At 44.5% G+C, this 13,603-nt stretch overlaps 1 protein-coding gene across 1 annotated transcript in view; it reads right to left on the bottom strand.

Annotated features, from left to right (window-relative positions):
• PTDSS2 (phosphatidylserine synthase 2) overlaps positions 1-13,603 on the bottom strand; it is a 1,317,303-nt gene that overhangs the window by 638,012 nt on the left and 665,688 nt on the right. The window contains exon 7 of the mRNA XM_069624133.1: positions 12,031-12,144. Within this exon, the coding sequence (XP_069480234.1) occupies positions 12,031-12,144 (114 nt within the window). The remainder of the gene's footprint in view (positions 1-12,030; positions 12,145-13,603) is intronic.

Below are 13,603 nucleotides of genomic sequence, written 5' to 3'. Positions count from 1 at the left end.
TAATGTGTTAGCACACCCACCTACGGAGCCCGCTTCACTACCAAGACCCGCACAAGCTATATAGGTACAACAACTTATTGATTCTGTGGCTCTCTGGGCAGCACATGACAATGAGGTAGGACACATTCTCTCTGCTTTAACCTGTTCACATCACTCATTCCAGGGGTCCCTTTCCCACATGTGCCCAGGTACTGAATATCACCTCAAGCAGAGGAGGGTCTCAAGAATGCCATCTCTCCCCTATTTTCACAGACTAGTACTCCCTGTCTTTGGTTGTCCTTGGTCCAGACATCCATCTTATTTCTGAGTTTCCATACTCTCTCACCGCTCATTTGTGTATTCATTTTTATCCCGTTTCCAAACTCTCTCCCCCCCACCCCCAACCCCACACTCACATTTCTCTTATTTCTGGTATTTCTCGGTTTCCAGACTCACTCACTTCTATTATTCTGCCTAGCCTTATGTGTCCGGGAACACACTACGACACGTCTGTCTCTTATTCCTGTTTCTCCTCAATGATTTTGACTCGCTCCATCCGTCTATTCTCCTTCCCAATGATTCAGCCTCTCTTGTTTGGTCCAGGAAAACTGTTCTGCTGTGTTCTTGTGATCCTGATGATCCCGTCTCCAGAAACTCTACCTCACACTGTTATCTGTGTTTTGCTTCCTGTCTCTGCCTCTTACTTCTGGTCTTTCCTCTAGCTCTTATTACTGATTACCATGTCTTCTGTCTGCGGGTCGTATTCTCTCCCTGTTTTGTGTCTTTATTCTTCTGTACTACGCTTGCTTCTCTTGCTTGTTTAGTTTTCTTATTTGTTCTGTTGCTGTTCACTTTTTCTTTCAGGATCTCCTTTAGTTCGCTGCCGATTGCCTACACCCCTCGACCCCCTTTTACACAACGCCCTACCCATCCCACCCATCCTCCGGCTGCTGTCCTCCATGTGGCTCTGTAGACCAGAGGCTTGCAGCTTTTCATGTGTGTTGTACTACGACTTCCATGATCCCACAACACACGTTTCACTTTCATCTAAAGTCTGCATTCTCCTCTGTCCTCATCCACCAGGACTCTCAGTACCTCTTTGCATTCACCTCCAAGGGACGTCAGCTCACCTACAGGTCACTTCAAATGGGCTTTAGTGATGCCCCATCTCCCTTCTCCGAGATTCTGCACACAGAAGCATGATGACCTACAACACCCTGTAGTGCAAGGGCCACACTCTACTTTCTGGCAGCCCCCTCTATGGCCTTCAGGATCCTGTTTGTGTGTCGCTGTTTCTTCTATGATTTGAGGACCCCCCTAGCATATCGTTCCATCCTGGCCTTCCAGATCCATAGGTCTATACCCCCCATGAGAAACCCATGATAAGGCCAGTTACTGCGCCACCTTCTCCTGAACTCTGACTTAACTGAATGATGTTTTTATTGTGTCATTTTGCAAAAGACCAATGCTTGTTGTCAGTTCTCACTTCCAGCAAATGACACAAGACTCTTTCTGCCCTGAACGCTCAAGTACACTCTTGATAAAGCAAAAAGGGAATTCTACCTAACCCCCATTGGCCTCACTCCAACCATACTTGTCAGCTACAGGGCACCCTAAGCTCACTTCTCACAAGTCTACGACTGCCAACTGCACTCACAGCTAATGAAGTAGCTGAATACTTGGCTGTAAACATTTCCAAAATTATACTCTTGACCTTCCTCGCACACTCTCATCCTACATTCTACAGTCCGCCTACTCTACCATCATATTCTGCCTCCATCACCCACTTTAGTCACACTAATACTGAAGTGCTATTTCTACTGATGAACACTAACCCCTCTTGTGCCCCCCCCATCAGACCCTCTTGCTCCTCAGCTAGTCAAGACATTTGCCCCTTTAGTGGCTGCTCACCTCGCTTAACTCTTCAACCTGTCTTTCGACTCCACTTGCTTTCCCTTTGTTTTCAAAACAGCCACGGTCATCCCTCTCCTAAAAAAGCAAGGGGCTGATCCGAACCTAAAGGCTACGTTTCACCTTGTGTCTCTGCATTTGCACTACTCTAACGTGCTTGAAAGGGTTGTGTTCAACCGTCTTACCTATTTCTTAGAAATCCACAACTTTCAAAGCCCCCTACAAGAAGGATCCCAGTGACTCAACAGAAACTGCTCTCAAGAATGTGGCAAACTTCATTGCCTCTGCTAAGCACTCCAACATTTCCTCTAGCCTAATTCGTCTTCATCGTTCTGCTGCCTTTGACACCGTTGATCACTAAGATCTCCTTAATTCTCTTTTCTTGGGATTTGTGATCAAGCCCATGCCTGGATTAAATCCTTCCTGGCACCTCACCAATTTTCAGACTCCGGGAGCTACAACACCTCTCAACTCACTCCTCTAACTGTTGGTGTTCCACAAGGCTGTGTCTTGGGTCCACTCCTCTTTACATTCTACACCTCTGCTCTTGGAACAATAATCTCCTCCTTTGGGTTCTCGTACCAACTCTTTGCAGACAACACCCATATCCTCTGCTCTTTCTTCCCTGAACTCTCCTCTGATCTCTCTATCAAAATGTTCAACTGTCTCTATACCACTAAATATTGGATGGCTTTGCACTCTCCAATGCTAAACTGTACCAAAATAAAGGTGCTCTTCTTCCATGCCAAAAGCTATCTCATCTCTTCCTCCGCCTATCCAGTTACCACCTGACACTCTCCCCTACTCTTCTTCAGCTAGAAACCTCAGCGTCATCTATGACTCTTCTCACACCTCCTTTACTTTTATCTCCAAAACCTCAACAGCAGCTCACCTCAACCTCCTAAATATAAGAAAATCAGACACCCCCTTCCTTTCAACACCGCCATGCATCTTTTAACAACTCTTGTCTTCTCTAAACTGGACTAATATGCCAGCATCCTCTTTGGTCTCCCCAACTATGCTCTGTCCTCAAGAAAATCATTAACTTCCATACCAGGACTCTGAACTCCCTCAATTCACACCTTCTTCCTCGTAGCATCACCAGGCTGGATGGCCGACGATGCAAAACAGGGTCAGATCTAAATTTCTTCTCCTGGTTCACAAATCTATCCATGGTAAGGCACCACGGTTTCTATCCTCCTCTATCCAACTCTACAAGCCATCTCATAATCTCCGCTCTGCCTCAACTAACCTTGTGGCTTTTCACCCTCCTTGTGCTTCCTCTTGCTTCTGCTCTTCTTGCTTCACTTGCATGGAATTCTCTTCCCTCAGACATCCGAGAAGCAGTACACACAAATTTGTTCAAAACCAAACTAAAAGCCTACCTCCTCGCCTCAGTTACCCTTTTAGCATACCTCTCACCTGCCTGCTAGCTAAAAAATGTCCCTAGCCTCTAACCTGCCTCTGTCCCTCATTTGCTCTGCCTCCACTCTAACACTTCACCCATCATGGTCACATCCTGATCACAGCTGGTCGTACTGCCTACGTGCACTTAAATATATCCAATGTCGGTTGTCCTTAATCTATGTATGTCCACTTATGTATTGTTCCTGGTGACTGTTCCATAAACTCCCCTCCACAACCTGGTAAGCATGTCCCACAAACTCAGCGCATTGTAAGAAACTCACTGCTTCCTGTCAAATCTGATTTCTTATCTATTGTACATTCTTTTGTGATCAAAAGAGCACTGTTCCAGCAAAAAGCTAAGTAGCAAAGTACACTACAAGATTAATCAGAACCCTTTAACAGAGATCGAAGGATTCAACAATGGTCAAGGAAACCCCATACTAAAGAGCAGAGAAATGTTAACAGTTCCTTGAGGGAACTACATAAACTGGTACAGAGAATAATGAAAGACTATATAAGAATAGCGTATTAGCAAGAACTCTAATCTAAACACCCCCAATCCATCTATCTGCTTCAACGTCTCTAAAGTATCCACCGTAGAGGTGGAAAAAGTTATTCTCACCCTTAAACCCTCCAACTGCCAAGGGGACCCATGCCCTGCGCAAATCATCAAAGACACTGCTAGAGAACTATCTCCCTTCATCACCAAACTCATCAATGCCTCCTTCTCCACAGGCACTATTCCTAGCAACCTCAAACAGTCCTGGGTTCTCCCACTACTGAAACAACAATCACTAGACCCCACGATACCCACCAACTATAGGCCGATCACCACTGTCCCCTTCCTGCTTAAAATTCTAGACAAGGTAGCTTACCTTCAAATACAGCAATACCTAGAAAAAAGCCATCTCATGGGAATCCGACAGTCTGGCTTCAGACCACAACACGGGACCGAGACGGCACCGATTGATCTCAAAGCCCAAATTGACACTCGGACACTGGGAAAACCGCGCTACTCCTCCTTGCCCTCTCAGCGGTGTTCGATCTAGACGACCACAAAATACTCTGCAACCACCTAGACTCAGCAGCCCACTTCGCTCATGAAGCAATCGGTTGGATCCAATCATTTCTCACCAATAGAACTATGCATGTCTTCTCGACTTCAGCCTCCGCTGATCCCATCACCTGTGGAGTACCCCAAGGATCGTGTGTCTCTCCCACACTATACAACGTGTTCACTAAGCCCCTCTTCGACAATCTCGATGGTCTTGGTATCACCTACACCAATTACGCCGATACCCAGATCCTCATTCCACTGACGGGAGATTACGACGAGGATTTGGCCTTGGTGAACAGGGTGTACCTCATCATCCAGGCATGGATGGCTTCTCACGGTCTATGGCTGAATGATAAGACTGAGCTGATAATCATCGGTACCACCCTCAACCTCAACAAACTCAACCCAAACCACCTGAGCTTCATCACAGATGGCCATCACCAAAGCTAAAGAAGTCAAAACGTTAGGCTTCTATATAGACGCCACCCTATCATTAAATAAACAAGTCAGCTCCATGGCCTCTGCCACAGCCTATACATGCAAGTTAATCAGAGCCGCTAAACCTTTCTTCTCCACTGACAGTTGCACTACCCTGGCTAGAGGCCTTATACTCTCCAAAATGGACTACTGTAATGCCCTCTACCTCGGAGCAAACAAAAACATTACCATTAAATCCAGATCCTGCAGAACAACGCCCTTAGAGCAGCATTGAGCCTGTCTAAAAAAGAACACATTTCACAAACCAGAAGAGCCAACAACTGGTTCACCATAACTGACAAAATTTTACTGACATAGCCTCACTGACCCATAAATGCTTGATGAACGTTGCCCCCGCTACCTCATAGATAGAATCAATAGACACCTCACTAACAGGCCCACCAGAACCGCCAACGCTAACCTCCTCCCAGTGCCTAGATTCAAACAAGCCAAAACAGGTGGCAATAGTTTCCAGGTGAAAGCCGCACAACATTGGAACTCCCTCCCTCGCTACCTAAGAGCAGACCAAATCTATCCACAATTCAGATACAAATGCATTCACTGGTTAAAGAAAAATGACCGCTAAACCCCACACGGCCTACACTTGGTCTTTGTATATATTTGTATATTCGATACCTGTACTCTAACTGTATATATCTATATTCTCGCTATGTAAACTGAACCATGCCATCAGTATATATTTGTAAAACTTTGTACAGCATTGTAACCAAGCTTTGAATATTCCTGTTACTTGCACCCTGATACCCTTGGGTCTGGTGCGCAATACAAATAAACAAAACAAACTCTAAAGAGAAGATGACCAGTGCAAAACTCCCATCAGGAGAAGGGAGACTCTTCTGACTTTATTTGTTGAAAAAAGTGATAGGGTGAGTTAGGATAAGTTTTTGACAGCTGACTTATTCCTTTCGACATTTACTGATGAGCACCTTATTTAGTAATATAGATAGGGAATACCCTATAGCGATAGGGAAAGTTAGCCCTTATACTCACTCTTTAATAAATACGTCTTGGAAAATATCCTCAGAGTGTCTGCATCCTCCTCCTGATCCACCACAGTGCCTTTATAGATGCAGGGCCCCCTCTGAAGCTTTGTCACACTTAATGTGTTGGTCGTTGACATCAACTGCACAGGACACCTCCCCCACAATGCTGCAGCTAAAGCGTCATCCTGCAGGGGAGTCAGTGCTGCCCGAAAAGCAAAAGCTGTTCTGTGTCTAGCTTTGTTCAGTGTGTGTTTCTGGTGTGGCTTGACCTCTGCCTGTTTCTCATGTACCCCAGATGCTCCTGCATACTGTTTTCTCAACTTTTGGCCTCCGACCCTCTGCTACTGAATTAAGGACTGCTGATGCAATATCCTCGGTTTTGGCGTTTCTTTTCCTACTGAAACCTTGCTGGTTTTGGATGCTGTTCCTTTGGAACTGTAGAACATAGACAATAAGAACAGTAGGAGGACGAGGTAGGTGAGAGAGTGGCGACGGCGGACAAACGTCACACCCGGGGAGTTAAGAGCATGGGCCAGGGTTTGACAAGGAGTGGATGAGAAAAAAGTAAGCACTAAAGAAGAGAGATGGGGGCTTTATCAAGGTATTGAAAAAAGGTGGATGCCTGAAGGAGTTGGCTACAAGTAGGAGGTTGCAGAGGGCCAGGTCAGGGCCCATGCAGGTCTAATTGGCGGGACGAGGTTCCAGTGGGAGTTGTCGAGCTTAATGATAGTTAAGAGAGTAGGTAGGGAGAAGAGAGTCAAGAATGAAGCGTAGTAGGAACCGGCCCTTCTTCCTCACTACTAGCTGACCCAAACATCCCCTTTAAGAAAACCCCTAGGGTCATACAGAACATCAAGGACTGGCTTATTTTTAGGGTACATGGCCCCAGAAACTCTGCACTTCGGGTTTACAGAGCAGAAGAAGGGCTCAGGATATCCTGGAGCATGTATCATTAGAGAGGAGTGCGCTAACTCCTTTGGCACAATGACGACCGAGACTTGAAAGCCTGACTACTCGCACTGAGGACGGGAAAGATTAAGAAAGCATTGTGAAAAAAGCTTTCCTATGTCTTGTTATTTCTTTGGGGAAGACCCCGTTTATATTTAAATTGGCCCACTGCTAGCCCATAATACAAATCTTAAACTTAGAATAACTGGTCTTGGTGTACTTCTTGGACTCAAAAGACCAATCTGTAAAACTATCCCGATTTCTCCATCAATTCTTGAACTGGAAAGGAGATCAACTTGGACCAGTGTTCCAAATGCTGATTCCAATTCTCGACGAGATGCAATTCTTGAGTTCACATTCTTAGCTTTGCAAATGGAACCAGATAAATGCAAGGACCAGGATGCCTAGCAATCTTTGAATCCAGCAGGCTTAGTTCTCCTTCTGCACCTGAAAAGTATACTGCAAAGCTTGCAGATGGTCTTGTGGAGGAAAAGCTTTTCTCAAGGTTGTGTACCACATAACACCTCTGAAGTGAACACGCTGAAATGGAACCACAAATTATTTCAGAATACTTATGGAAAACCGCCACGAAGAGTGTTGCAAGTCTTTTGCAAGCTCTAGTAAATCTGTGGAGACTGATGAGTCCGTAATCGAGGTATGGAGAAAGATGCACTGCAAACACCAACAGGAGTTGTGTGAAAAACTTTGGGGCAGCATTTAGAATGAAGAGAAGTATTTTGGTGTTTACCATCATAAACCTCAGGAATTGGTGATGTTCGTTCCTTAAAAGGATTATCGAAGTAAACAGATTATACAAAAGCTATCAAAACCTCTGGCTGGAGAGCTGCCACAATCTGTCGAACAGCCAGTATGTGGAATGTCTCCATCAGAAGTAATTGATTGAGGTCCTATAGGTAGAGAATCGGCCTTAAACCTCTGTGGTGTACCAGAAGAAAGATTTGGACCAGAAGAGATACTTTTAGTACAGGAGTTTTATTTAAATTAAAGAAAATGTCTTACTGACCCCTATTGCTTATAGGGAAGTTCCCTATCTAACAAACAAAACTAAGGCTGCTCATCAAAATTAGTCAAAATAATAAATCTAATCCTCTGTCCAAACACTAACTAAACGGGTACTACCACTTAGAAAAACTGAAAAAGAGAAAGCGGGCAATATAGGCTGCCCTCAGAGTTCTTTACTCTGCTGTCTCTCAGTATTTCCAGGAATCTCTCCTAGTTTCAGTTCCCACAATTATTTACTGGGAGACGGTCTCCAGAATATCAGTTTGTGTCCAACTCCTCAGAGTTCCAAACAAAGAAATGGTTTTCTTCTGGTATATTGCATAAACTCACAAATTCCAAAGAAAAATCAATTCTCTCAGTGATCGAAGATGCAGGGATATTTCCTTAACCCTCCTCCACCAACAACGTGGGTCTCTCCCCATGAGAGTCCAGTCTTGCTTGATTTGGCTTTTCCCCATGAGATGTTTCCTTATTTGCTTTATAGGGCCCTCCTGGCTCCTTTACTCACAGTTTCTCGCTTGATTAGTAGGGCTATTTGGAGCCCCTCTTAGTATATCTTTCTCTTGGTGTTAGGGTGTGTCTTTGAGCCACAAAGCTAATTCCAAGGTTCAGGTTTTTAGGGCTCCCGTAACCACTATTATTTATGTGTCTCTTCCTCACTGGACCCAGTAGCCCATCGTAGGGAACTAGACTCTTCGTTCCTTCTCCCTTTCGCACGGTCTGGTCTCTGTGACCAGCTCTACTATGAGCAACATGCATACCTTCTCCATAGCAGGTCCTGCTCCAGCGAGGTGGCATTGACCCGGTGCCGCAAGCTTTCTCCCCAGCTCCTGGGCGTCCTCTCCTGAACACAAGCAGGAATGTTTCTTTGCTCACTGCAATGTTGCTCTATCTCTCGTTTCGCATAATGCAATCGGAGGATCCCTCCCGCTCTCACTCGCCGGGTTCTGCATGGTTTCATGGGCTTCAGGTCGACACGTCCTCCGCGTGGTCATGCCTTCCCTTGCTCTTACAGTATTAGCTATAGAAGTCATTTTTTCTTTAATTCTCTTAACCTGCACTTCAAGAAACTGATCACATAGCATTTTCTCTAACATATTTGTTTAATTGTTTACCCTGTCTGATGGCTCTGGAGTGATGTGCTGTTCCCCGGACCTCATCAGTGACGTAGAAGAATCTGTGGTTAAGGGCACCTCCACATGGCCTGCAAGTTTATTGAAAATGTTAAACACGTCCAGTCTTGGGAAGAGGACATTGGTTAACAACAGAGCGTATAGTGGGTCTGTTTTAAATGACACCCAATGTTCTTTTGAAGAAAACTGGAGCAGCCTCCTCCAGTACTGGTGGGCTTTTATGCTTCCTCTTTTGCTTTTTCGGTTTTGAAACAGGCCGTTTTCCCTTTCCTGCTACTTTATCCTTTGACCAGTACCAATTGTACAGAATCAGGACACACCAATACCAAAGAAAGAGGACCTAAAGGAGAGCCTAGCTCAACCAATGCAGCTAATAATCACTTCAATAGCGTACCCTTCTTTAGTATGTTTTTTTTTTGCCTTAACCTGATCAAGCTCACCATTAAGTCTGGAAGCCAACCATTAAGTGAGCCTGCTCGGTGTATGACCCAGGGTCCAGCGCTTATCCTCTGTACAGATGTTACCATGACTTGTGTGAAAAAGTCATGGTTACTTTCCCACCCAGAGGTCCTTGTGTTTTCCCACCAACAGGTACTTGCAAATTAATATGCCTGGAGGCATACTCCCTCCTGAAACTCGGCATATGGTTTTCACATTGGTACCACAAGCTGATGACTGAGCATGTACGGCAAGCTACACAGCCCATGGCGGCTTCTTTAAGGTGCCTTATGAATACTTCAATCACTTCTAGTACTGGTCCCAGCTGTGACATGGAAAGGAGGACATTCTTCAGGAACTTCAGGCAAATCCCCTCAGACAGGGCGCAATTACTCACCACATAGGGGGTTGACCAAGCACTGGACACAGGAGTTGTGTGGCCCTGCAGCTAAGAACTGCTTCCAGCACAGGAAGCATTTCGTGAAGCTGTTGATGACAAATGCATACAGGAGAGGGAGGTACACACAAAAATATAATTGGAAAATTAGAGGCAGAGAAAAACCCTCCCCATAAAAGTGAAAAAGCCAGTGCTGTCTCATAAAAATATGGTGCTATAGAGCTATTAGATATATTTTATTTATAGCGAGCCTGTGCACAAGTGTTTCAAGGCGTGACAAGACAAGGGGGAGGGGGAATCAAGGGAGGACAAGACAAAGATCTTACTAGTTCAAGTGATATTGAGATTGCGCAGGTGCCACGGAGAGGGGAAGGGTAGGAGGAGAAGTGCAGGACATAGGATCAAGACATATAAAAAACAAAAACAAACAAAAAAAAGAGTGCGGCCAGCAAGTGGCGGTGCAGGGGTTAAGTGCAGACAACAAGTGTTGGATAAGTGCAAGTAGGGGCACTGTAGGGATGCAGATGCAGCCCTCAAGTGCAGGGTTGCCAGGAAGCATTGCAAGAGTGCAACTGAGAAGGCAGGGACCTGGGTCTGTGATTCAGAGGGTGGCCAGGTAACTAGTGCATTATCAGACAAGCGATCAGCAGGGAAGTGGAAGGAAGAAGCAAAGAGGAAAGTCGTGAGCTGCTTCCGGAACCAGAGATGGTTCAGCTCAAGCTTCAGAGAGGCAGGGAGATTGATACAGAGGTAGGTGCTGGCCAAAGAGAGATCTGCCCACAACTTGTTGCTTAGTAAAGCGACTGACCCTCAGGGAGTTGGAGTTGGAAAAGCAAAGGGCTCAAGAAGGAAGATACTACTGAAGAGAAAGCTGGAGGTATCTTGGTCCCTGTGGACAATGCAAAGGGTGTTGAATTTTATCCTTGAAGCCACTGGGAGCCAATGGAGAGATTTTAGTGTTGGAGCTATAGTTAACCCAACTTGCCTTGTGAGCAGAAAAGACAGGAACAGAGGTTGGGAATTGTTTGATGCATGGGGAAGAGGCATGGCTAGCTTGCATAGGGTGCATGCTCACGCAGACCTTTGCCTACCAAACTGAACATACATTTAAAGTGAAATACTTTTTAGACCATTTTTATTGAACAGCTTCTGGATGCAAGCTGCCCCAACCAGTTGGAAGGGGAAAGAGAGGACAACAAAAAAAAGTGTGTACACTGCAGGATACAACTTGTGAAAAGGTCCTGCTCATCTTTCAAGAATAATCCTGGATAGTGAAATGAAATCAAAGGTTAAACCCTGTTAGTAGTGACAAGGTCCTCAGAAAAGGTTCCCCAGTTTTAGTCACGGGTTGCAACGTAAGGACACATCTGTATAAGATGTAAGGGAACCTTGGTATAAGACCCAGTCAGGGCATTTGTGTTAGTGCAGTCTTTAGCACCTCTGGAAGAACCTCTGTTGCTGGGCATGTCAGCCATATCAGAACCATAAAGGTTGCTCCTCGGCCAGCAACATGCAGAAACCTCATCACTGACGCAGTGTGCAGTATGAAAACAAAAGAGATGTTTCTTCTTTTTCTGAAAAATTCTCCGGAGGCATACTGAAGATGGACTTTTACGAAGCCAAAGTTTCTCACTTAAAGCAGCAGTTAATATACAGGGTTCTATGTTCAGTCATCGCCCATTTCTTTCAATTTTTTTTATTTTATTTGGGCGGGGAGGTGTCCTCGTAACCCACATCCGCTATTATGTATTCCGTATACACCACCGCACCCCCATATTTTTCAATGGTTTATTTTGGCAAAAAAAAGTGCTGCAGGGAAAAAAATGTGTGTTGAATGAACATGGTACCAGTGTTTAGGTTTATGAATTGAAATACAACTTTTTTAGAGAAATTAACTTGCACCAAACAATATCAAAGACTTTTTCACAATAATTGCAGCAAAATGTCAGGTCTAAACGAAAATGTGGACAGTAATTATGGACTGAAAGCAATACTTTTTTGATTCAAGATTCCTTACCGATACAACTTAACTAGAATCAAGAGAAAATACTTTGAACCCCGAGGTAAGAATCACTACACAGCAAAACTGGTGAAATCCTTATCGTAAGGTGCAGTTCAATAAATAGTTGAGGGATGCAAAAATCTTTGGGGATTAACATCACCACTTTATCCATGCTAAACGTTTGTCCGTTTTTAATGACAGTACATTGGCAATGCACACACAAACTTCCGGTATTTTCAAAATAAAGTACTTACATGATCCCACCAACATTCACTAAAGTTAGGCAGCTGATGTTCAAGGCTATATTCAAGAAATTCAAACATCACGCTGATTATCATGCACATCCACCAATCTCGAATCATCAGTGTCTTGAAAGGAATAAAAGCAAGTGTTAGGAAAATGCATATCAGTTATTTTCATGAAGTTCAAAACTGAAAACTATTATTTTAATAGAAAAGAGCTTTTGGGAATTGAGAGTTTGTAAAACATTGCAATTTAAAAAGCACAAATAAAGCCAAAAAAGAACAAACGCAAACCTCTGACACTACCAAGGCCACAAGGGTTGGCAAAATAAATTACTGAAAAGCCCAAGAAACTCCTTACCAGGATTCTAACCCAGGACCCTGCAGAAACATTTGTACTATGTGGCCACAACACATGGCATACTGGTCAGAGCCAACTACGCTAGCTTCCTGTTTAAGCAAGGGTGGGCTTTAGGCTTTGTATGCTCACACAATTTCTCTGTGTGGAAAAATACATGTACAATATAAATATGTAGCCACTGTTCTTCAAAATATGTTACCCTACAAGAAGAGGGGTCCATCTCTGCCTATAATTCACATAGTCCACTGCTCGAAACAAACCATTTTCCTTACATTTTTTATGACTATCACAAACGACCAAAATTAAAAAATCGTAATGTTTTTAATCATTTCAAAAATATGAAAAATTACCTTCATGATAATTCAGGTTCCCATAGTCCAGACTCGCCCTCCTTCACAACTGGTTGGGAACGCCTGCATCCACAGACGGGCCAGAGAAGCTGGCTGCAAACCAGAGCTGTCACTTTAAGAAATTTTAAAGGAATAGGGCCTCCGTCACGCGTGCGTCCACCACATCCCCGGCCCACACCTTACCCGGATGGCTGGGTGGGTGTTGTGAAGGAGGGAGAGCCTGGACTAAGAGAACCTGAATCACCATCGAGGTAATTTTTCATTTCTCTTTCATCCAGGCTCTCCCCTCCATCCCAACTGGTTGGGACCAGACTATAAAGCCTTAAGTAAGGGTGAAGGACACAGCATGTACGGAATTCGGGCGAACAAGTTGCGCAGCACCTCTTGGCCGAATGTTGCATAATTCCTAGAGGATGTAGCCATAGCACAGCGCTTGCAAGTGGGCTAGCCCTGGTAGACGCTTTACAGATTTCTACAATTGGAACATGGCTGGTGAAGGCTACGGATGGTGCCTTAGCTCTAGTGGTACGAGCTCGAAGTCTCTGCAGAATCATGAGCGCTTTCATATCATAAGTCTCTGAGAAACCGGAGACAACCCATCTGGCGATGGAAGCTTTAGCTGCTTTATTGCCAGGAGAAGGACCACTGTAAGTAATGAAGAGCTGCTATGCTTTCCTGGACGGTTTGGTCCTTTCTAGATAACATTTTAGAGTTTTCACAACATCTAGATTATGTAATATCTCCTCAGACGTGGAAGCATGCGGCCTAGGAAGAAAAAAGGAAAGACATATTTCCTGATTCAAATGAAAATCAGAAACCACCTTTGGTAGAAAGGGGGGGACCGTATGTAGGACTACTTTATCCTTATGAAAAA

This window comes from Ambystoma mexicanum, chromosome 11, assembly GCF_040938575.1.
Source record: "Ambystoma mexicanum isolate Mex_15411 chromosome 11, UKY_AmexF1_1, whole genome shotgun sequence".
Lineage (NCBI taxonomy): Eukaryota > Metazoa > Chordata > Amphibia > Caudata > Ambystomatidae > Ambystoma > Ambystoma mexicanum.
Note: the sequence above shows the minus strand (reverse complement) of the source record. Positions and strands in the feature narration are given on the sequence as shown.